Genomic DNA, 21,979 nt, shown 5'->3' on the forward strand with positions numbered 1-21,979 from the left:
GGAGCTCTCTTCTGGAAACTAATGTCAATGACTTGCAGCTGAATTGAGCTTTTTTTTTAAAAAAAAAACCTTTAATGGTGAGGGTTTCTCTGGAAAAAAAAAAGTAATTCCGCTTCCACAGACCTGACTTGTAGGTGAACTTTTGGACGCCAGTGTTTTTCTCAATTGGGAACTGCTTACTCTGTGCTTTCTCTGCAGAATCCTCATAAATCAGTGGGCCTCTAAATCCATAGACCTATCCCCCTCCCTCGCCAAGTCATGAATACTGTTTATCTTTCTGAGTTAGTTTTTCATAGGGGAAAGAGGATAAAACTAAATTTTATTGTGTATACCAAGCACCCATGCATATAATTCTACCCTTTCAAAACTTTATGAATACCAATCACTTGTAATTAGAGATTTCCAAGTTCAGAAGAGATAGATGGGTGAGTTAACAAGGGTGTATAGCTAGTAAATGGTCAAGCTGAAATTTTAACTCAGGTCATCAGACTCCCTTGTCCATGCCCTTTCACTGCTGTCAGGCTTCCTCTTGGGCAGTTGCATTAAATACACCTTTGTAGACCTGGGCTTCCTTCTGTTGGGGTATCTTTCCTTTTATTTTTTTGTCAAAAGTTAATAATTTTTTGAGAGGGGACCTAATAATATTCTATTTTATGAAGGACTATTATATTCTCCTTGTAAATAAGAATACAAAATATAACTATTTTAAAGATCTCCCTATATTTTGCCCCATGAAACTATGCAAGGCCTGGCATTGGAATGCTAATCTATTCAATACATGGGCTCAGCATTAATTCTAAATATATATTTTAGAATTAGGAGTTTTGCACTGAGCTGGAAATTGGTATATATATATTTTTAATCTCATTTATCATTACATACCCAAAGAGTAAGTGTGTTTTCTGGGAAACTAATGTTCAGATGATAGGCCCCTTGCTCAAGGCCGCACCACTCTTGAGGTTTCAATCCAGGTTAGTGCCCTCTTTTCTTGACACCAGGGCACTTTCTAAAACAAGTGCCAGTAGTTGAGCTGTTTGACTATTTGAAATGGAGTTATTTTAAATCGTTATATTCTAAACTGGGTTAAGGAAAGTCAATAAGTAATGTTCTCAGTTATTACACAGAGCTGACTGCAGGCATTGATGGTCTGTGCATCTGCTTGTGTACGTCACATTCTTCCTTTTTTCCCAAGTGCATTCTCTCTTAAAGAGATTACAGGGGGCAACTTGTCCCTTCTCAGAGAAATCCACTGTCTCATCTTCCAGATGAAAAGTGAGGATGTCTGGTTGTGGATTCCTTTTCTGCATTGAAGAAATGACCCACTGACTTCCTAATGACTCAGGGTTTTCCGCAAGGTAAAGGATAGATGTAACTTGGAATCAGTTGGGCAAACCTGCTGGACAGCAAAGGTTAAAGATGGGTTAGTGGTGTGGATATTGTCAGCGGAGATCTGTATCTGGTACTTTAAATAGCCTAGATGAGTATTATCAGAGAAAGATGAAATCTGTGTGGGTTGAAGGAGTTGAGAAGATTTTTTTGAGTGGGAATAAGAGAGATTATTGACAGGAGGGTATTTTGAAAACTCTAAAAATCTTTTTAATGTTGTGCTCTCTTTTATTCAGTTTTTCGTCTGTGATTTAATGTGTTATCTTGCATTGATTCACTTACTGCCCGAGTGTCACAATTCATTTCTTAATTGGTGTGTCTGAATCATCTTCCCAGTTAAGACTGAGCATTCAAAGGCAGGATCATATATTCTATTTTTTACATTTTATTTTTTTTTTGCCTATGAAATTTCTCATGTGGAGCCAAGTAAATGCCTTCCTCTATGGGTAAGGATCTGTAAGTAAATCCAAGGTTATAGTGGTCTGTGTTGAGAAGCTCTTAAGGAAATATTTTGGATACTTCTACTATCTTATTTAAAACAGATTTTATGTCTTTTACCTTATTATACAACTATTATCTGCAAATATAATTTTGAATAAATCCTAAAATGATTACTTTTTTTGCCTATAAAGAAAACTATCTTAAGTTACCTCAACAAGATTTTTAATGGTCAAAGGAATCATAGTAGTATCAAGTGCTTTTTAGAGTATTTGGTTTTAGAATATAATTTTAAAGTTGTAAAACATAACCATTCCATTTTCTTTTCTCCCTAGAGTTCCTTGTAGTTGCTGTTCATAATCATTGTAGAGAAGGACACTGAACTTGGGAAAAATGTTAGAAACTATAGGTAAGACCTATTTCTTCCTGACCATTTTGATAGTAATTGAAACTCCTTCCATTGGGATCTTTGAAATATGGTGTGTTCTACATATCTGGATTCTGTCTATAGTAACTTAGTTAAAATTTTTTTTTCCACTAGCATTGTACTAGGGTAATGTGTTTCTATATTTGGATGATTTCATATGAAGTGTTATCAAAAACACATCATTTATAAGCAAAAGTTGAGAGCATATGAAATGTTCTACCAATTATGGGTTTTAATAAAACTTAATGTAAACCCAATTCTGATTTATGAAACCAGTTCTGGTTAATGTTTGTTTCTGGATAGCACCAAAAGTTTTAACAATTTTTTTAATACTGAAAGATCATTGCCCGTGTCTTATTTTTAATTTATTCTTGGCAGGTGAAATACTACTGAGCTTTGCTTTTAAGTTGGTAAAAAAACAGTAACAAACACTTACGTTGACAAACTCGAGTGACAATTTAAGGCAGTTTAATTTCTACATGAGATAATTTAGGTTGAAATATCCAAATTCTCTAGACTCATGTGTTAATCTTTTTTTCACACTGCTCTTTAGTTTTAGAGAAGCTAGTTTATAGAACTAGCTTCAGGTGTATCAGGTATGGTACACCCAGTCCCTCATCGTCCCTCGTCTGGCACTGCAGTCCTCACCTTTTCCAGGGAGCTCTTTGGGTATGATTATTGGAAGGTATCTGGATTTCACTTTGGTGCCTTGATGATCACGGCTGGTGGTCTGACACCTGCAGGTTTTGAGGGAAGGGTGGGGAGAGTGGGTGGCAGGAAAGGAGAAGGAGCTGTTTTTGTGATCATGGGGATCATTACTTTGACTCTTGTTCCTGGTGCTATGCCCGTAGTAAGAATGCATGGGTGTACATTTCCTGCATCACCTATTTTATACTAAAGTCACAAATCATAAAGACTACCAGTCCAGATAGGAAAGTTCCTCGTAAGAAAGTGGACAGCAAAGGGGAAATACAGAATTATATAAACCATTACCTTATAATCTTCATTCTGTAAGTTATTACTGAGTTGTATACTTTTCAAGAATTGACATGGGAATTAATACTAGATTTTTGTATTCTGAGATACCATGGGAAATATGACCCAGAATAAAATTCTCATGCATATCTTTACTATTATTTGCTTTTAAATTCTGCATACAGTTAAGTTCCCTACATACGGACGAGTTCCGTTATGAGAGCAGGTTCGTAAATCCAATTTGTTTGTAAGTCCAACAAAGTTAGCCTAGGTACCCAACTAACACAATCGGCTATATAGTACTGTACTGTAATAGGTGTATAATACGTTCCACACATATAATACGTAAAAAACAAGCAAACACAGAAAATAAAGAAAACATTTTTAATCTTACATTATAGTACCTTGAAAAGTACAGTAGTACAGTACAACAGCTGGCATACAAGGGCTGGCATCGAGTGAACAGGCAAGAAGAGTCACTGACTGGAGGAGGGGGAGGAGGTGGGAGATGGTAGAGCTGAAGGATCATCAGTAATAGGAGACGGAGGGCGAGCTGCAATTTCAGCCACGCCTGATGTTGATGGCACAGGTTCTGGTTCCTTGCTGGAACCAGATGCACGTTCGCCTCTTTGAAAGTTCGCAACTTGAAGGTTAAAATGTGTAGGGGACTTACTAAATGAGTAAATATTGTTTCTTTAAATTTGTGTTTGTGAGCTCATGGTCGACATTGATTCATGTTTTAATTTCCCCATTCCTGCATAATTCTACATTTGGTGCTATCGAAAATGACTCTGGTGATAATTCTCACTCTTTTCGATTACTATGATATGGCAAATATATTTTAATAGAGACACTTGTTGCCATCATGAATCTGTTAGGACATATATCTGAGCAGTCTCCATTTTTTTAAAAACTAATGTGGCTTCACTTACAAGTAAGGGAGAGAAAGAGAGCCAGAGTAGGGTTTGGGGAGATATTTTTAACTATTATATGTGGTAGAAACTATCTGGTAGAAGCATGCTTGCAAGATGCTAGGATTATTAAGGATATGCTAATTCAAGATATTTACTTTGGCAAATAAATATCTTACTTTGGGGGTAAGACATTTAAAATACTAAAAAATTGTGTTTTTGAAGGGATATGCATTATTGTGATGTATTTTCAAGTAAATTCACAAATATACAATGCTTTGCCCCTTAATATATGAAATTGTCATATTTTGGACGTTATAACTCATCAGTAACATTATTCACCTCCACTTATTAGTTATACTTCTAATTTTTCTTACATATAAGTTTTTTTAAAAAGTGGAAATGTCAGCATTTACAAGATGACAGAGTGGTTTTCATTAGAGATGAAATAGCTGGTATTGGAACTCAAATATGCTTCATCTGAATTAGTTTCTGTACTTTACAATTAGTTGCATGTAGCGTACACTATAACCAGTTCCCTGCTGTCAAACTTTCTTACTAGAGATTTCAAGGTTTGAAGAATATATTCATAGTGACATGTTTTAGACCCTTCTTTTTTTTCTGACTCTATTTTGAGCTCTGGAAAGGAATAGCTTTAGATTTTCTATAAGCATGGTTTGATGCCTGTCTTTCGAATCCTGTTACTGTCTAATGCTGCTCTTTGGTTTAGACAAAAATCGGGCCCTGCAGGCGGCAGAGCGCTTGCAGGCCAAGCTGCGGGAGCGCGGGGATGTAGCAAATGAAGACAAACTGAACCTTCTCAAGTCAGTGTTGCAGAGCCCACTATTCAGCCAGATTCTGAACCTTCAGACTTCTGTACAGCAGCTGAAAGACCAGGTAAGACATGGTGCACTCACAGGAGGCCTTTGTGGTGTTGCGTAGAGCTTGTGAAAGTCTCGTGTTTTTCTGAAAGGCTGATTTTTGTATGTGTTAATGAATAGTTAATGAAGTCATTTAAGCCAGCGGCCCCCAACCTTTTTGGCACCAGGGACCGGTTTCGTGGAAGATAATTTTTCCACGGATGCGGGGGTTGGTGGGGGGACAGTTCAGGCGGTAATGCGAGCGTGGGGAGCGATGGGGAGTGGCAGATGAAGCTTCGCTCGCTCACCCGCCGCTCACCTCCTGCCGTGCGGCCCGGTTCCTAACGGGCCGTGGGCCGGTACCAGTCCGTGGCCTGGGGATTGAGGACTCCTGATTTAAACCTCCAAATGAGACATTCAGATTAACTGTGGCTTCCCCCCACCCACAGTTATTTTTGTGACGGTTGTTGCAGTGTATTGTAGATGACATGACATTGTGTTGAAGGCTGTGTGGATACGGAAGAATGAGTTCCTACAGGAGAAGGGGATGATGAAAATATGTTTAGGGTGGATGACTGTAGCTTGGTTTCCATCATCACTAGGACTCATGTGATTTTGCTCATTCAGATTCAGACATTCAGTAAACTTACATGATTTCAGATGAGCCTGGATTTGCATGTGTAATCATGTATGTGAGGAAGGGAAATCACCTCTATTTTGACAGTAAAAGGAGTAATTACATTGTCATCAGTTAGAGGAATTGCAATTCTCACTTCTGAAAAGAGTGTAAGTAGCAATTGCTCCCGTGACAGCATCAGATGGTGATAAACATTAGGACTTCTAAATGTTAACACAGTGTTTTATTTCTGTAAAAATTATGAACATTAAAAAGTCCTAGCATTTATATTAAAATTGAAACATATCACAATGACAGAATGAAAACTGGAGTCAGATGGTCTTTGAACTTAACTTAATCACCATTTCTCAGGTTTTTAAAAAATATTTTTTAAATGGTTGCTATCCTCACAAGGTTTGAAGTCAGTCTAATTATGTCTTTAGTCCAAGTTAATTCTCATTCTGATGTTTTTAGCATTAATCTGATGTTTATGGGTGACTTGCTAGCAAATATTCTGCCTTAAAAGTTTAAAATGAAACCTGTAGACTAGTTTCATAATTCAGTAAAAGAACAGCTCCAATTAACAAAAAAACCCAAAATATGCCAAATGCAAAAAGAACAAATAGTAGCAATAGAGAAGGAATTTGTTTAATGTCATATAACTTCTTAATCTAGATATTTTAGTAGCCCCCCAAAATTAAGTAAGTAGGTCAAGAAGAATCTCTAAAAATATTTTTCTCAAGTGAATTTCTACCTAATGATTTTAAAAGTTATGGCCATGAATTAAGAAACAGAGATAGTTTCATTGTATGTAGTTTGTGTTTCTTTCCTTTGTAAATTATTGAAAAGATTGGTTTTAGGTACTCATTTTCAGAATGGATTGGCACACTTTTGGAGAAACCAATATCATGAATATTAGTGTAATTATGGTGTGGAAAATTATCTGGTTTTTAGAGAGTGTGACGATGTCTCCCCTTAGTGTATTATGTGAAAATATGATTAGAATGAGATGAAAAGTTGAAAGAAAAAGTACTAGCAAGTGTGTTAGGGAATACCATTAGTCCAGTGAGGCAACTGTCGAAATTTCCCTGCTAGCCAGCCTTATGTAAGGGGAATAGCTTTCATACTTACCATGTCTGCTGAAAGGAGGAGAGAAATGGACCTACTTGTTGTTGAGCTTGTTTTGTCATTTCTAAATGGAAGTAGAATATGGGCTCTAAAACTGTTTGGGTCCCACGTGATTCAGCTGAAATTTCTTTGGAAATTATTGATCATAATATTATTGAGCCTCATAGTCTAGGACTATGGACAGTGTCATCTCATTGTATTAAATGTTAGAAGCTAGTATACAGTTGACTCTTGAACACCATGGGTTAGAACTGCACATAGATGTACTTTCTCTTCCTTATGACAGTTCTTAATAGCATTTTCTTTTCTCTAGTTTACTTTATTGTAAGAATACAGTATATAATACATAGAACATACAAAATCTGTGTTAAGTGACTCTTTATGTTATGGGTAAGACTTCCGGTTAACAGTATGCTCCTAGTAGTTAAGTTTTGGGGGATTCAGAGTTATACGTGGATTTTCGACTGTGTGTGGGGTGGTGCCGTGCCCCTACCCTCTGTGTTGTTCAAGGGTCAACTGTATTTCAAGGCTACGTAAGCTGTGATGTTTGTGAATTCTGTAGGCGTGTCTTACATGACTTTGGACTTTTTGGCTCATTGGTCACCCCTTCAAATACTGAAAGGGACCAAGGAAACCATCTGTTCTTCCCCCTGCTTATTACAGCAGAGTGGTTTAGAAGAGTAGAGCCAGAGCTACAACTCACGCTCCTTGGCTGCCAAGGCACAGCCCTTTCCCTTATTTGACCCTGCAGCTTATCTCACATCTCCCCCTGCCCCCAAGGGTAAAAATGCCCTAGATGCCATGACTTTATGTCGGTTGGAACTATTGATAATTTCCCACATTTTTTTGTGACTCTTCACTTTACTCTCCATTCTTTACCAATTCAGTTTCATTTGTTAACTTAACCAATTTTTTTCCTTGCGTGACTAGAGAAAATTTTCAAAAACTTAATATTTTCTGTTTTAAAGTTTAAACATTAAATATTCTAGATGTTATCATGTTAGATTTAAATTTTCTATATAGTTTACCAACTGCTAATTTATTGATATTTATAATTTAATATTTAAGTAATGCATCTGAGTGACATTTGTTTTGTGTTTTCAATCCAGTAGCTACACAAATCTGATGCATGTCTAGCTTTTATTTATTATCTTATACCTAAATTATGTTTTCAAATGTATAATTTTATATGCACAATAGGAGCAAGTTACTGTTTCCATCTTTTTTATTATTACTGGAAATGTTGACCCCTTTGATTTTCCTCTGCCATCATTCTGTCTTTTAAAAAGCAAAGGGAGGGAATAATTGAAAAGCCCAAGGTATATGCACCATATTGGGAACATGATCATATTGTTGCATTAATGACAGATGCCGACGTGCCATGTTGAATTAAGCCTACTATTTTTTTCCCTTCAGATCCTTCCCATTACTTCTATTCAATAATGTTTAATTTTTCCAATTTGCTTCTTCCGTATTAAGACTGCCCTTAGAAATCAAACTGTTTCCCTTTGGCAAATTAAACACTTGACAGGTGTGTAACTGATAGGGCAAAAAAGCCATGCCCTGAAGGGATGTGCTATTTAAATATTGTCAAAAATATTAACAGGTCTGAGAGTATAATTGATGCCTCTGTTTAACTCTGCCACATTGTGTATTGTTCTAACGCCAGGTAAAAGGATGTGTGCTATTAAACCTGAATAGTCTCTAATAGCTCCAGTTCATTTCCTATTGCATGATTCCTGTTTAAGTGAAGAGGGAAAAAAAAAAGGGAACTGTGACTTTGTGTCAATGATCTGTCAAATGCAAATTCTCAAGTAGTGTCCTCACTGTCACCTAGTCATCAGGGCTAATAACTGCAGGGCTTAATGCATATTCATGACAAAAATCCAGCTATTGTGGAGGAAATAAACACGTTAGCAGTTTAATAATAGAAACTTGTCAGCCACGAGGATATTGGATTGGAATATTTATTCCGTGACATTTCTCTATTCCAATATAGGTGGATGCTGCTTTCCTGATTAATTAATTGCCTTGCTTCCTGAATTAACTATGGGCACTAAGTTAAATGTCTTTTTACCCTGTGTTTTTTGTAGGAGAACTATGAATTAAAATGATTAATTTCATTAGAAAGTTAGGACTAATATTTAAAAATTGTCATTGCTAAGATTTAAAAAAAAATTGTGGCTACAGAGACCAAGTCCAACACTGAAGAAATGATGTGGATATGCAGGCTACAAAAGCTGCTGATATGGAAGACTAGCCTTGGGGCACAGAATATTCTGGAGGTTTCTCCTTGTCAGTGATTTCCAGCCTTTTTGGAGTATGACACTTGTTATTTTTTTGTTGTTCTTGTTTGATATTTCCAGGTTCCTGGTTCATTAACCTTTCTCCCAGGAAAGTGTTGGCTTACATATATATCATCTAGATGCATAACGTATTTATACACAAAATTAAACCAGGTTTTTCCAAGTTTTTCTTTGGAAATTTTATGACATCTCTTGAAATAATTGGAGAGATGCTGACTTAACATAGAATCAGTGTTGGAAATTACTCTTCAATGTAGATCAGAGCAATTCAGTCCATCTTTTTCATTTTTAGTCTTGGAAGATACGTTCTTCATGGTATAAAATTGTGGTTTTATATTTCTGTGTTCCTAAGTTTTATCTGTTCACATTCCAAAAAGAATTTGGAGCAACTCCTGAAGGCAAAGCATCCTGACTAATAGATGATTCAAAGGTAAATCTAAATAAAGATCAAATAAAAATATTAGAGAACTAGATATACCAAGAATCTTGGGTTGCTAAAATTTAGTATAGAATTTAATTCCCATTTCCCAGGACAAAGGCAAAAAAGAACCAGATAATTATGTATTGCTCAACGTGAGTCATCATTCTATGAACCAGATTTCCCCTCGGCAATGGGAACATTATGGGAGCTCATGGTTATTTTATAGAAAGCTCATAATCATTTATTAATAAACCTTGTTGAACACCTAAAATAATCAAAAACACAATGAATAAGTAAGGTGGAGGTTCTCTCCATCTAGATGGAAAGGTAGAACATGTATAGTCTTATGTAATTAAATAGAAAAACAAGAATGTGAGTGGTATAAGAGGAAGAAAGAGGAAGAAATTACTAACTTTGATTAGAGGAAAACTTCACACTGGAAGTAACATGTAAAATAGGTCTTGAAAAATGAGTAGCAGTTTTCTGCAGAGACGGAGGAAGTTATTTCAGGTAGTGGGAACAGTGTTTACAAGAGTATAGAGCAGTTCTCAAATGGGGGGGATTTTACATTCTCCCTCTCCAGGGGACATTGGACAATATCTGGAGACACTTGATTGTTGCAGCATGTGGGTTGTGGGGGCCATTGCTACTGGCGTGTAATGGGTAGAGCCCAGGGATGCTGCTAAACATCCCCAGTGTAAAGGATAGCCAGCCCCTCAAAACAAAGAAGTGTGGGGTGTAGGGTGTGTTCAGTGCTGAGGTTGAGAAACCCTGGTACAGAGTCACATACATACCTGTATTATCAGAGCAGTAGAATACGTGAGGCTATTGGCAAGAGAGGAAACTTTGGAGCCAAATTATAAAGGATTTATTAAGGTAAGTTTTTTTTTGTTGTTTTTTGAGTTTTTTGTTTGTTTGTTTGGTTTTTATCATCATTGCTCTTTTGCATTCAACTTTCTATATCAAGTTTTATTGTGTCAAGTTGAAGTTGTAGCAACTTTATCTTTTAACCACACTATTAAATACAGTCTTTTAACAATCATTTTATTTATGTGTTTTTATTTCTCCACATTTTAAAGGTTGTAGTAAAAACACACAACATAAAACAAAGGTAAAGGTTTTAATGACATTTTTGATGGATAAGACCCTCAATTATAATTGTAAAATACATGACTTGTACTTCAAAGGACTATTTCTTTCATCTTGCTAAGAATGAAATACACTAAGAATACACACTAATTTAGCGACAGCTTTTCTGCAAAAGAGTACATGAAGTAATGTACCCCATGTATTTTTTTTCTCATACTGTCTTAAAACAGGAGCGCACTTTATAGAACCTAAAGAAACAGGTAGTCAGTGTGTACTTCAGAGGGTTACTTTCAAATATCTGACGTGAGCAGAGGGTATTGGATGCAACACCACTATCCTGAGGCCTGCCCAAAGACCACTCTTCTGTATTTGTAGGACTGATAAATCAAGTTCATGGCCAAAGTGTTGAGGTATGCTGCTTTTAAGCAGTAACATCCGCACCTCTGACACTTTCTTACATTTATGTTTTTTAGATTGTTGGAAAGTTGAGAATTTTGATAACTGGGTATTTGGTTGCTCTGTTTTGACTTTGATCACAGAAAGATGCTGTTTTGTGTAATTCATGTCTCAAAGAGCAGAGATGCCTGTATTTCCTCAGCTTCATTTTATTACTTATGTAAAAGATGAAAACATAACCCTTCTGTCGATGGTTTCTAATTTGAGACTGAAATGAAGATAATTCACCTGTAGGCTTGCTGTCAGAAAAGGGGAAATGGCTACTCTCTCCCAAGAATGCCTGGGTTAAATTATGACTGGGTATGGGGGAAGGGGAACGGAGAGAAAGAAGATACGCCTCAACCCCATTAACAGGAAGTATCGAGAAATCGATTGGAATTCTTCCCAGTTGATGTTGCCTGTGAAAGTGAAAAAACTATTTTTCTTACCCCTGAAATGGTTTTGCTTTTATGAGAGAGCATTGCAGCCGCGTAACAGGAAAGTGTCTGTTTCTTGAGACTTCAATGTACGTTATCTAGGAGAAGTTACGAGAGGAGTTGAGTCTCATGTTTTTACATTTACCATAAAGTTTATTTACTGTAGGAATTTCAAATACTTTATTTTTGGTACAATAACAGCTTTTAAATGTTTGTTCCTTTAACTAAAAGTTTGTAAATATAGAGCCTTTGAAGGGACTAAAATTCTTGTTTTATCCTGGGCAAGAAGGCAGTGTTCATGCTTTTTATACAGTGCTGGATTAAAATGCAACACCATCTTGCTATTGGGTATGCATGTGTGTCTAAAACAGCAAATGGTGCTAATTGTATGGTGTTTTTGTGACAAAGTTAAATGGTCTTTGGAGAAGAGGGAAAAAATGTGAAATTTACTGGGTATAATGTAAATCAGTTTTATAACCCAAGAATTTAGAACAATAGAGGTTGATTTGCATTTGAAATATAGCAACAGCAACAACAAGAACAGTTACTTTTAGGAAGCCGTTGTGTGCTATGGACTTTTTCTCATTTAACCAGTCCATTAGCTTTTTGAGATGCGTTTTATCCCCATTTTGTCCAGTGAGGAAATTGGGGTTTAGAGAGGTTATATAACTTAATCTGGACCACACAATTATTCATTGGTAGATTTAGGGGAAGAATCCAGGTCTGTCTGACCCTGAAGCCAATGCTTTTTTTTTAACTTCTAATTTACACTGTTTCTAAATCCTTAGTTCTGTAATTTAAAGGAGCAAATAAGTTGAAAAAACAGTTAATAGCATTTCTAAAGAGAAATAAATTTAAACTAAATCTTTTGTAAATTCAAATTCATTAAGATTTACCATTTCCCTCAAATTCTCCCCCCAGATTTTAATCAGAGGGCCTTTTTAATATAAATCAGAAGTTTCATTCTGCTTTTGTTTATAATTATGCTAGGTTTTAAAGTAAATGAACTGGGTAAAGGTAATAGTGGAATGGAGAGACAGCATGGCAAAGTAACATCAGTCTTCATATGCCCATTTCCATATATTTATACTTGTCTAGAAGGTTTTATTTTTATTTTTCTCTAAGCAGACTGTGAACAGTGAATCAGTTTTATCTTCTGGAAATGTGGGACATAGAAAAAACACTGCAAACATTCTAGCATGTCATTTATCTAGATTTTCAGTTTCTAAAATTTGTGGTGGCATTTGAAAGAGATAAAGTTACTTAATTTTGATACCTTTACCCCTTTGATGTAGAAAATTTCAGCGTACTTTGATAAGAATATTATTTTGGTCAAGTTACATTCTGTAAATTTTTTTCCCTTGAAAATTTTGTTAAGAAAGCACAGAAGTGTTGAGATTTAAATAAAGGAAAGACATTCTGCAAATACACATCAACACACATGCCTAGACTAGTGGTGTATATGCTGTGCGCCAATCGCCATTTGTTCTTAACAAGCGTAAACAGGAGTTGTAGAATTCATTTGTTTGGAGGTTTGTTTGGAGTCCATTTACTACTGTTGGGATAAAATCCATGCCATGTTCATCTTTGAATACCTTGTCCCTAACACGACACTTTGCTCAAACTCAATAAATGATTGCTTAATTAATGAGTATGTGAATGTTGTTGAATATTTAGAACTTTTGTGCATTAATAACTTAACTTTCCTCGCTAGAGAACAAGTTTTTAACATAAATAAACTAGCCAAATAACTGAAGTTACTTTGAAGACACCTCATTTTTCTCGTAGGAACCATATTGAAAAAGATGTGTCACTCATCATTCATCATCATCATAGCAGTTAACATGTATGGAATTCCTGCTGTGTGCCAGGAGCTATTCCACGTAGAGTTACCTGTTTCATCATTATAACAATACTGTAAAGCACAGGATAGTATTTTCCTCATATTGCAGCTGGGGAAACGGAGGCACAGAGAGGTTAAGTGGGGGAGTTAGTATTTGAATGCAGGCAGGCTGACTCCAGAGCCCAGGTCTTAATCACAGAGCTCTGTTGTCTTTTGTTTCACTGTCCTAAACAGTATAATGAACATAATTTAAGGATTTCCTGGTGATCTAGAGGCCTTCGTTTTGATTATCTGATCTCAGGTGCTGGCAGTATTGTAGTGTTGTTTTGTTTGGAGACAGGCACAGTCCAGATTTGTATTCTGGCGCTGATGTTATAAGTAAATGATCTTAAGCCAGAGTTGATTTCTTAAAACGAAAAAATACATATTTATCTTGACTGAGCCCCTTTTTTTTTCCTCCTTTAGTTGTAAAATGGGAACTAAATAGCATGGATTTTAAAACTCTAAGGCGTAAGCCCAGTGCTTACCAAGCACTCAATAAATAGCAGTTCTCTGCTTATTGCTTCCTCCTCCTATTGAGATTTTATGTTCTAAGGCAGCAACTCTCAGTTTGGCCTCATGACCCCATTACATTCTTAAAAATTACTAAGCACCTCAAAGAGCTTTTGTTTTTGTGGTTTTCTCCACCAGTATTTATCAGGTTAGAAATTAAAATTGAGAACTATTGTAAATATTTACTTATTACATTAAAAACAGTAATAAACCGATTACCTTTAAAAATTAGTGAGAAGAGTGGCATTGTTTTATATTTTTGCACATCTGTTTAACGTGGCTCAGGAGAAGACAGTAGATTCTCATGTCTGCTTCTGCCTTTGATCTGTTTGAATTTGTTGTTTTAGTTGGAGTATATGAGAAAATCTGGCCTCATGCAAGTATCAGTACGTAGCTGGAAAAGGGGAGGGGTGTATGTAGGCTTTTCAGATGGTTGTGGCTATCCTCGTTCCATAGCACACCAAAACTCTTGGTAGTTTCTTAAAGGTTAGTTACAACGTGGAATCTGAAACCAAAACAGTGAACATTTTGTACTCTGTTACAGTAAAATCTGTCTTGTGCTTTGAATTTTTACTTTTATTATCCATGCATAATTTTATGTTGGTCACCTGGAAAATTTGAAAAACAGAAAAATTACATTTCGCATTTCACTATATAGTATCAGAAAGTTGCACTTGCTAATATTGATTCTGATCTTATCAGTGGAGTCTTTAAATTATGGAAAAGTGTCAAGCTCAGGATGGCAGATGCAAATTTTTCAAAATTCTCATTTTTACTTGAAAGCTCAAATTTTACTACTGGCAACAATTACTGTCAGTTGTTTTCCTTGAAGTGACAGGCATACTTTGTTTATTTTTGAGAAATTGTCTGCCATATACCCAAGTCTGTATAATCATTTTTGGTTTTAAGTCATTTTTTTCAAGTAATATGGTGCCCATGAAAAAAATAGCATAGTTGAGTTTGCAACTCAAACAATAGTGCTTCTCTTCTGACAATTGTATTTTTTTGTATAGCAGAAGTACTTTATACTTACTTACCATTTTTAACAGAGTATTAAAAGGATGTGCATGCAAGAGTCAATATCGAATAAAATTAATAATTTTTACTACTTCATCAAGAACGTTTTTATTTGATTCAAAGGTGGGGAAATAGACTTGTTCTTGCTGAGAGGAGCTGAAAATAATTTGTTACCTTTTTTTCACAGTCTACCACAGACACCTCTTTAATTACCATCCCATCACCTAGAGCCCAATATCTGGGACATTTCAGGTGCTGAATAAGTATTTGAATGAACTAAAGATAGGTCGCATAGAAAATGTAAAATTATGCTTGTTTCATCTGAACCCCCCCACCCCGCCCTTATAACTTGCTGTTGCATTTTGTATCTTGTTTAGCTCAGGAACTGTGAGCTGCTTTATGTCCAAAATAGTCTGGTCACATTAAGCTAATATGCTTTGAACAATGCAACTCAATTTCTTTAATAAGCTTTAAAAATAAGGATCATTAAATCAGAGTGCCACCATCAATTACTGTGCAAGGGGGTTTGCCTGTTCAATAACGCATCAGAGTTGTGCTCTACTCAGTATTTCACTGAATGATTTATGGAAAAAGAGGCATCTCTTGGTTCCAAACTTGAAATGGAGCTCTATTATGTATAAGATTTTTTTTCCTGTTATTGCTACCATTTTAGGTGCTGTATTTCATTGAATACTCTCAGCATCCTATCCCTCTTTGCATTTCATATTTGGGATCAGTTCCAGAGAGTGTTTTACAGCATTTTTGTAAATTCACAAGAAAATAAGCACTTTTCTTGCTCTACAAGAAGAAAAGACAAGGTGCAGATTAAAAAAAAAACAACAACAAAAAAAACAGTCTGCATTTCTATGAGGTGCACCTGTTATGGCAGATTCCCCAGAGAGTGCCTTGCTTCTTATGTTTTATTATGTTGAGGGAGTAACAAACAAACAAAAAGTTGGGAAAGTGAACTAGCAATATATATTTATAAATTTGTTTAAAATCTACCAAAACTAGGGTTGCAAAAGCAGTGGTCATTTTTCTTGCTTAATTCAAGATAATACATATTTTAGCTTTTAAGTGATAGAAATACAGTATTCATCAAATGTGCATAAGCATTTGGGTTGTTTTATTCTCATTGCTGTACTCTGAATTCAGAATAAGTCAAAATAACAGGGCCACAAATTAGGTTTGGATAAGCTATACAGAAATGCTTTGGGAAATTCAGTTTGAGCCTAAGCAGTCATTTTTGTAGACAATAATACAAGTACTTCTGGAAAGAGTGATGTTAGCCATGAAAATAGAGCTAATAATGTTAACTTCCTTTTCAGTTAACAACACAGAAGGGATAGATAAAACCTAAGAAGTTAATATTTCAGTATTTTGTAGCAATTTTTGTTAAGTGAATCTACGTATTTGAAAAGTTTTCTATTGGATTAAGCTTAAGTGCATAAACCACGTGTATACGATCAAAATATTAAGATGTTGATCTTGTTGAGTATGTTTGGAATTACATTAATTTTAAAGAATAGGTATTATTATTGAAAAAAGATGAAAAACAATTTATAATTTAAAAAATCTTACAATTATATCAGCCTTGTACCAGGGTGGGTCAAACTACTTTAGTGTAAAAGTATAAGACAGCATAATGATTATTTTCTTCTTCTAATTCGGTGTGCAATTAAATGATACAAGTTTTAAAAATTTATAATCTTTAAGGAAGAAAGATCTAGATGCGCTACAGAGGTCAAAACACATTTGCTGAGGATTAATCTTGACTTGAGCACTTGTTAAAAGATTTATTCTGGCAATGGGAATTAGCCAGTTGAATCCATATCAAGCCTGTGGAGGGTAATCTATCACAGTAATAGACTAAGCTTCATCTTCAGACATCCATTTCTTTATTTTCCTTCACTTAAGGTGAATGCTTGGTAATTGAACTTTAAATTCAGTTTTTGTCAGAGAAGATATAGCTTGATACATAGAGACTATTCCTACTACCTCTTTCTTTAAGAGAAGTGTATGTTTATATCATTCGTTGGAGTACCCCAGGTTCTCTGCTCTGATTGTATCACTTACTTTGTAAACTTTAAAAAATATTGAGAAAAAACATACAATCAAGGGAAGATTATATGGCTCAAGGATTTTTTACAAATTGAATGTACACATAACCTTCCCCATAAATCAAGGTATAGAAAGTTACCAGCACTCCATCATAATCTCTGTGTCCCCTCAGTCAGTCCTAAATACCCCAAAGGAATCACTATTTTTTCCAGCCTATTTGAGTTATAGTTGACATATAATATTGTGTAAGTTTAAGATGTACAACGTGATATTTGAAATATTTGCTACCCGTATTTACCACAGTAAGGCTAGTTAATACATCTGTCCCCTCACGTAATTAACCCTTTATGTGTGTGTTAGGTGAAGACTTTTTAAAATCTATTCTCTTAGCAGCTTTCAAGTATATAATACAATATTGTTAACTATCGTCACCGTGCTGTACGTTAGATACCTGGAATTTTTTCATCTTATAACTGGAAGTTTGTATCCTTTAACCAGCATCTCCCCATTTCTCCCAACCCCTGGCAACCACCAATCTACTCTTTGTTTCTATGCGTTTGGCTTTTTTAGATGCCACATATAAGTCAGATCATACACTATTTTGACTTCATCCCATAGATAAGTATTTGAATTTTATATAATGCAATCTGAGTACATATGCTTTTGTACCTGGCTTCTTTGTCTTCGCTTTGTGTCTGTGAGATTCTTTTTTGTTGTTGTATGTAGCTGTTGTTCTTTTCATTTTTCGTTGCATGAATGTACTAGAATATATTTTTCCTTTCTTTTGTTGACTATAGTTTTGTGGTTTTTCCCCAGTTTTTGGCTGTATTATAAATAAAATTGCCATGAATGTTCTAACGTGTCTTTTGATGTTCACAAGTGTGCATTTCTCTTGGATATTTACTTACGAGTGAGATTTCTGGGTCTTAAGGTATATATTCAGCATTTGTAGATTCTGCCCAACTGTTTCCCAAAGCAGTTGTAGGTCTGTGCTCTCACTATAATGTATGAAAATTCTCATTGTCCATATCATTGCTTATACTTGGTACCACTAACTTTAATTTTCTTTCCCCCTCCCCCCCCCCCATTTTAGCCACTCTAGCGGTACTTGCAGTATCACATTATTGTTTTAATTTGCATTTTCCTGACGACTGATGATGTTGAGTACCTTCTCATATGCTTGTTGGTTATTTGAATATCCTCCTTTGTGGAGTTTCTGTTTAAGTTTTTTGCCCACTTTTCTATTGTTTTGTCAGTCCTTTTCTCATTGACTGACAAGGGTTTTTTATATATTCTGAATACAGTGTTTTTGTTGGACATATGTATTACAGCTGTCTTTTTCTGCTTTGTGTTTTGCTTTTTGACTCCCATAATTGTATCTTTTGATGACCAGAAAATTTTAAAAATTTATAATAAAGTCCAATTTCTGAAACATTCCTGGCGGTTTATCTATTTTGTTAATCCTTTTTCTTCTAAAAGTCCAACTTTTGGCTTTCTTGAATTTCTTTATTGTATTTTTAAAAAATTTTCCTCAATTCTGGTCTAACCTATGTTATTTTCTTCCTTTTTTCAGGTTTGGTATACTGTTTTATTTTAGCTTTTTGATACAGATGCTCAGCTCATTGATTTTTAATCTTTCATCTTTTTCTAATATATCCATTTAAGTCTATGAATTTCTTTCTAAGCATGGCTTTCGCTGCATCCCACAATTTTGGTATGTTGTACCTTCATCATCATTTAATTCAAAATGTTTAATTTTTAATATAATTGCTTTGAGCCATGTTTTATTTGGAAATGTGTTGCTTAATTGACTAACATATTTTAGCTTTCTTGTTACCTTTCTGTTATTGATTTCGAGCTTAATTTACTGTAATCAGAGGTCATCTGTTCTTTGGGGTTTGTTGACACTGGCTTTTTGAACTAGCTATAGTCTATTTAGATAAATATTTCCTTTGTATTTGGAAAGAATTCAGCATTCAGCAGTTGTTGAGTGCAATGTTCTATATTTGTCAATTAGGTCAACTTTATTTAGAATGTTGTTCAGATCTTCTATATCCTTATTGATTTTTTTTCATTCTGTCAAGTTACCGAGAGAGATTTGTTATAAACTCTGATTATGATTGTGGATTTGCCTATTTCTTATTTGGATTCTGAGTCCTTTTACCCTACCTGGTTTTTTTTTTTTTTTCTTTTTTTAAAGATTTATTATTTATTTATTTATTTGTTTGGCTGCGTTGGGTCTTAGTTGCGGCACACGGGCTCTTCGTTGTGGTGTGTGGGCCTCCCTCTAGTTGTGTCGCACAGGCTTCTGTCTTGCTGTGGCGTGTGGGTTTTTCTCTTCTCTAGTTGTGGCATTCAGGCTTAGTTGCCCCGCATCATGTGGGATCTTAGTTCCCTGAGCAGGTATCAAACCCACGTCCCCTGCATTGTCAGGTGCATTCTTTACCCCTGGACCACCAGGGAAGTCCCTGCCCTACCTGTTTAGAGATTATCTTTTTAGATTACTAAGATTGTTTTTTCTTTCTGTTGAATTGACCCTTTATCTCTATGAATTGTCCCTTTTTATCTCCAGAGATGCTTCTTAAAATCTACTTGTCTGATATAAGTTTAGCTGTATTAGGCTTCTTTTGGTTAATGTAAGTGTTGTGTATCTTTTTTCCATCTTTCTACTTTCATCTTTTCTGTATCTCTTTTTTTATCATTAATCTATGTCTTTGGTTAACAGTATACATTTGGATTTTACTGTGTTTTCCAATCTGACAATTTTAGTCTTTTACTTTGAGTATTTAACCCCTTCATATTTAATGTAATTATTGATAAATTTAAATTTAACATTTTTATTTTCTTATTTATTCATTTTTGCCTTTTTTGTATTAGTTAACTTGTTAATATTATCTTCTTCTTCTATTAGCATGTTATTTATACTTCATTTTATTATTCTTTTATTGGTCACCCTAAAGATTATAGTCAGTATTCTTAACCTATTTGAATTAACTTAAAAAAATTATTTTGAATTAAGTATAGATTCACAGGAAGTTTTCAATATAGTACATGTATAGTCCCATGTATACTTCACCAAATTTCCTCCAATGGTTACATCTTAATTCCAGTAAAATATCATACCACAAAACTGATACTGGTACAGTGTGTGTTAATTTTTTCAATTTGTGTCATTTTTTCCCACTTGTATAGATTTGTGTAACTACCACCACCATCTAAATACTGATCTATTCACCACCACAAAGACCTCCCTTCTGCTACCCCTTTATATTCATATCCAGCCCCGTACTCCACACCATCCCTAACCCTGGCACCCTTTTCCATCTCTATAATTTAATCAATTCAAGACTCTTATAAAAATATAATCATAATGTATGTGACTGTTTAAAATTGTTTTTTTTCACTCAGCATAATCCCTCCAAGTTTCTGTGTATCTTAATATTTTGCTCCTTCTCATTGTTGAGTATTACTCTGGGTATGGATGTACTTACTGGGGGACATTTTGTTTGTTTCCAGTTTTTTACTCTTATAGGTGAAGCTGCTATGAGCAATTATGTATATGTTTTTGTGTGGACATATGTTTTCATTTCTCTGTAATAAGTGCCCAGGAGTGCAGTTGCTGGGTCATATGGCAAATATGCACTGAGGGTTTTTTTTCAGAAACAGCCAAACTGTTTTCCGGAGGGGCTCTACTGTTCTACATTCCTACCAGCAGTGTATGAGCGTTTCGTTTTTCTCCACATCCTCACCAGCATGTGCTGTTGTTTAGTTATTCTGTTAGGTATATAGTGATATCTTTCTGTGCTTCTAATTTGCATTTCTCTAATGGATAAGATGCTGAACACCTTTATGTTCTTATTTGCCATCCGTGTATCCTCTTTGGTGAGATGTCTCTTTGTGTCTTTTGTTCGTTTTTTAATTGGATTTTTTAAATTCCTGAGTTTTGAATTTTCTTTATATATTCTAGGTATGAGTCCTTCGTCAGATATATATATATCCTTAACTTATATGATTCTACTTTAATTAGTACTTTCACTACTTCATGGAAAATGCAAGGAACTTAATACCTTTCCACCCCATTTACCCTCCTCCTATATGTTGTGTAATTATTCATGTAGTTTAATTCAACATGAATTTAAAACTTCAGAAGTTTTAGATTATGTGTTGTAAGCAATTTCTGTTGATTTACTCACATTTTTAAACCCTTTTTTGTACTCTTCAGTTTTTTCTGCATTAGGGAAATTCCATCAGGGATCATTTTCTTTTTGTGTAAGAATTTATTTTGGTATTTCTTTTGTACAAAACTGAGACAATACTTTGTGTGTTGAGTATGTATGTGGGGGGTTGTTCTGAAAATGTCAGGTTGTCAGTTTTTTTAATTTTTAAGTTCTCTTCTGTCTTTCAGTGATTCACTTGAGAAGTCAAATGTCAGCTTTATTCTTTGAATATAAGGTCCGTTTTTGCTCTGGTGGCTTTTAAGATCTTCCCTCTGTCTTGGCTTTCAGCTGCTTTACTGTGATGTGCTATCATAGACAGCCTGGAGGCTGGACACCAATAATCCCTACTTTCTGGTATTTGTGCTCTTGTGTGATACCTTCTTGAGTATGGGCTGGGATTACTGATTTAGTTCTAATGAATAGAATATGGCAGAAGTGATGGTTTCCTTTTGATCTTTTAAAGTTTTTTTTTAAACAGCTTTTTATGCAAATTTTCCAATGATCTCAGTGGAAGGGTTATTCTGATACAGTTATTTCCACAGGGTGAGCTTAATTGTACATAGAACTAAAGATAATTTTTGTTTTCTCGGGATGCTCTTATAGAAGAGGCAGCTCTCTTAGTACACGTCCAGATAAGTTGCTTGCTACGTAAAAAGATGCTGTCCTTTTCTCCTGTAGTGCATATTGACTGATGCCCGGAGCACTAAACACTTGTTTACTCAGATATTTTCTTGTCTCTTTGCTTCTGTAAGTGTATATTTATTAAAAAGTCATTTTAGAGCTAGTTATGCCAGTCATAATATTTTTATATTTGTGTGGCTTTATTATGTAGTATAAAATTTATGACAAAAGATATTTTT

At 35.1% G+C, this 21,979-nt stretch overlaps 1 protein-coding gene across 11 annotated transcripts in view; it reads left to right on the forward strand.

The window, feature by feature from the left end:
* MPDZ (multiple PDZ domain crumbs cell polarity complex component) overlaps positions 1 to 21,979 on the forward strand; it is a 172,476-nt gene that overhangs the window by 31,514 nt on the left and 118,983 nt on the right. For all 11 annotated transcript variants that reach the window (XM_036854695.1, XM_036854698.1, XM_036854699.1 and 8 more), the window contains exons 2-3: positions 2,160 to 2,233; positions 4,868 to 5,034. In XM_036854695.1, coding sequence (XP_036710590.1) covers positions 2,218 to 2,233; positions 4,868 to 5,034 — 183 coding nt within the window. In that variant the 5' untranslated portion in view covers positions 2,160 to 2,217. The remainder of the gene's footprint in view (positions 1 to 2,159; positions 2,234 to 4,867; positions 5,035 to 21,979) is intronic.

The sequence above is a fragment of the Balaenoptera musculus genome, chromosome 6 (genome assembly GCF_009873245.2).
Source record: "Balaenoptera musculus isolate JJ_BM4_2016_0621 chromosome 6, mBalMus1.pri.v3, whole genome shotgun sequence".
In the NCBI taxonomy this organism is placed as follows: Eukaryota; Metazoa; Chordata; class Mammalia; order Artiodactyla; family Balaenopteridae; genus Balaenoptera; species Balaenoptera musculus.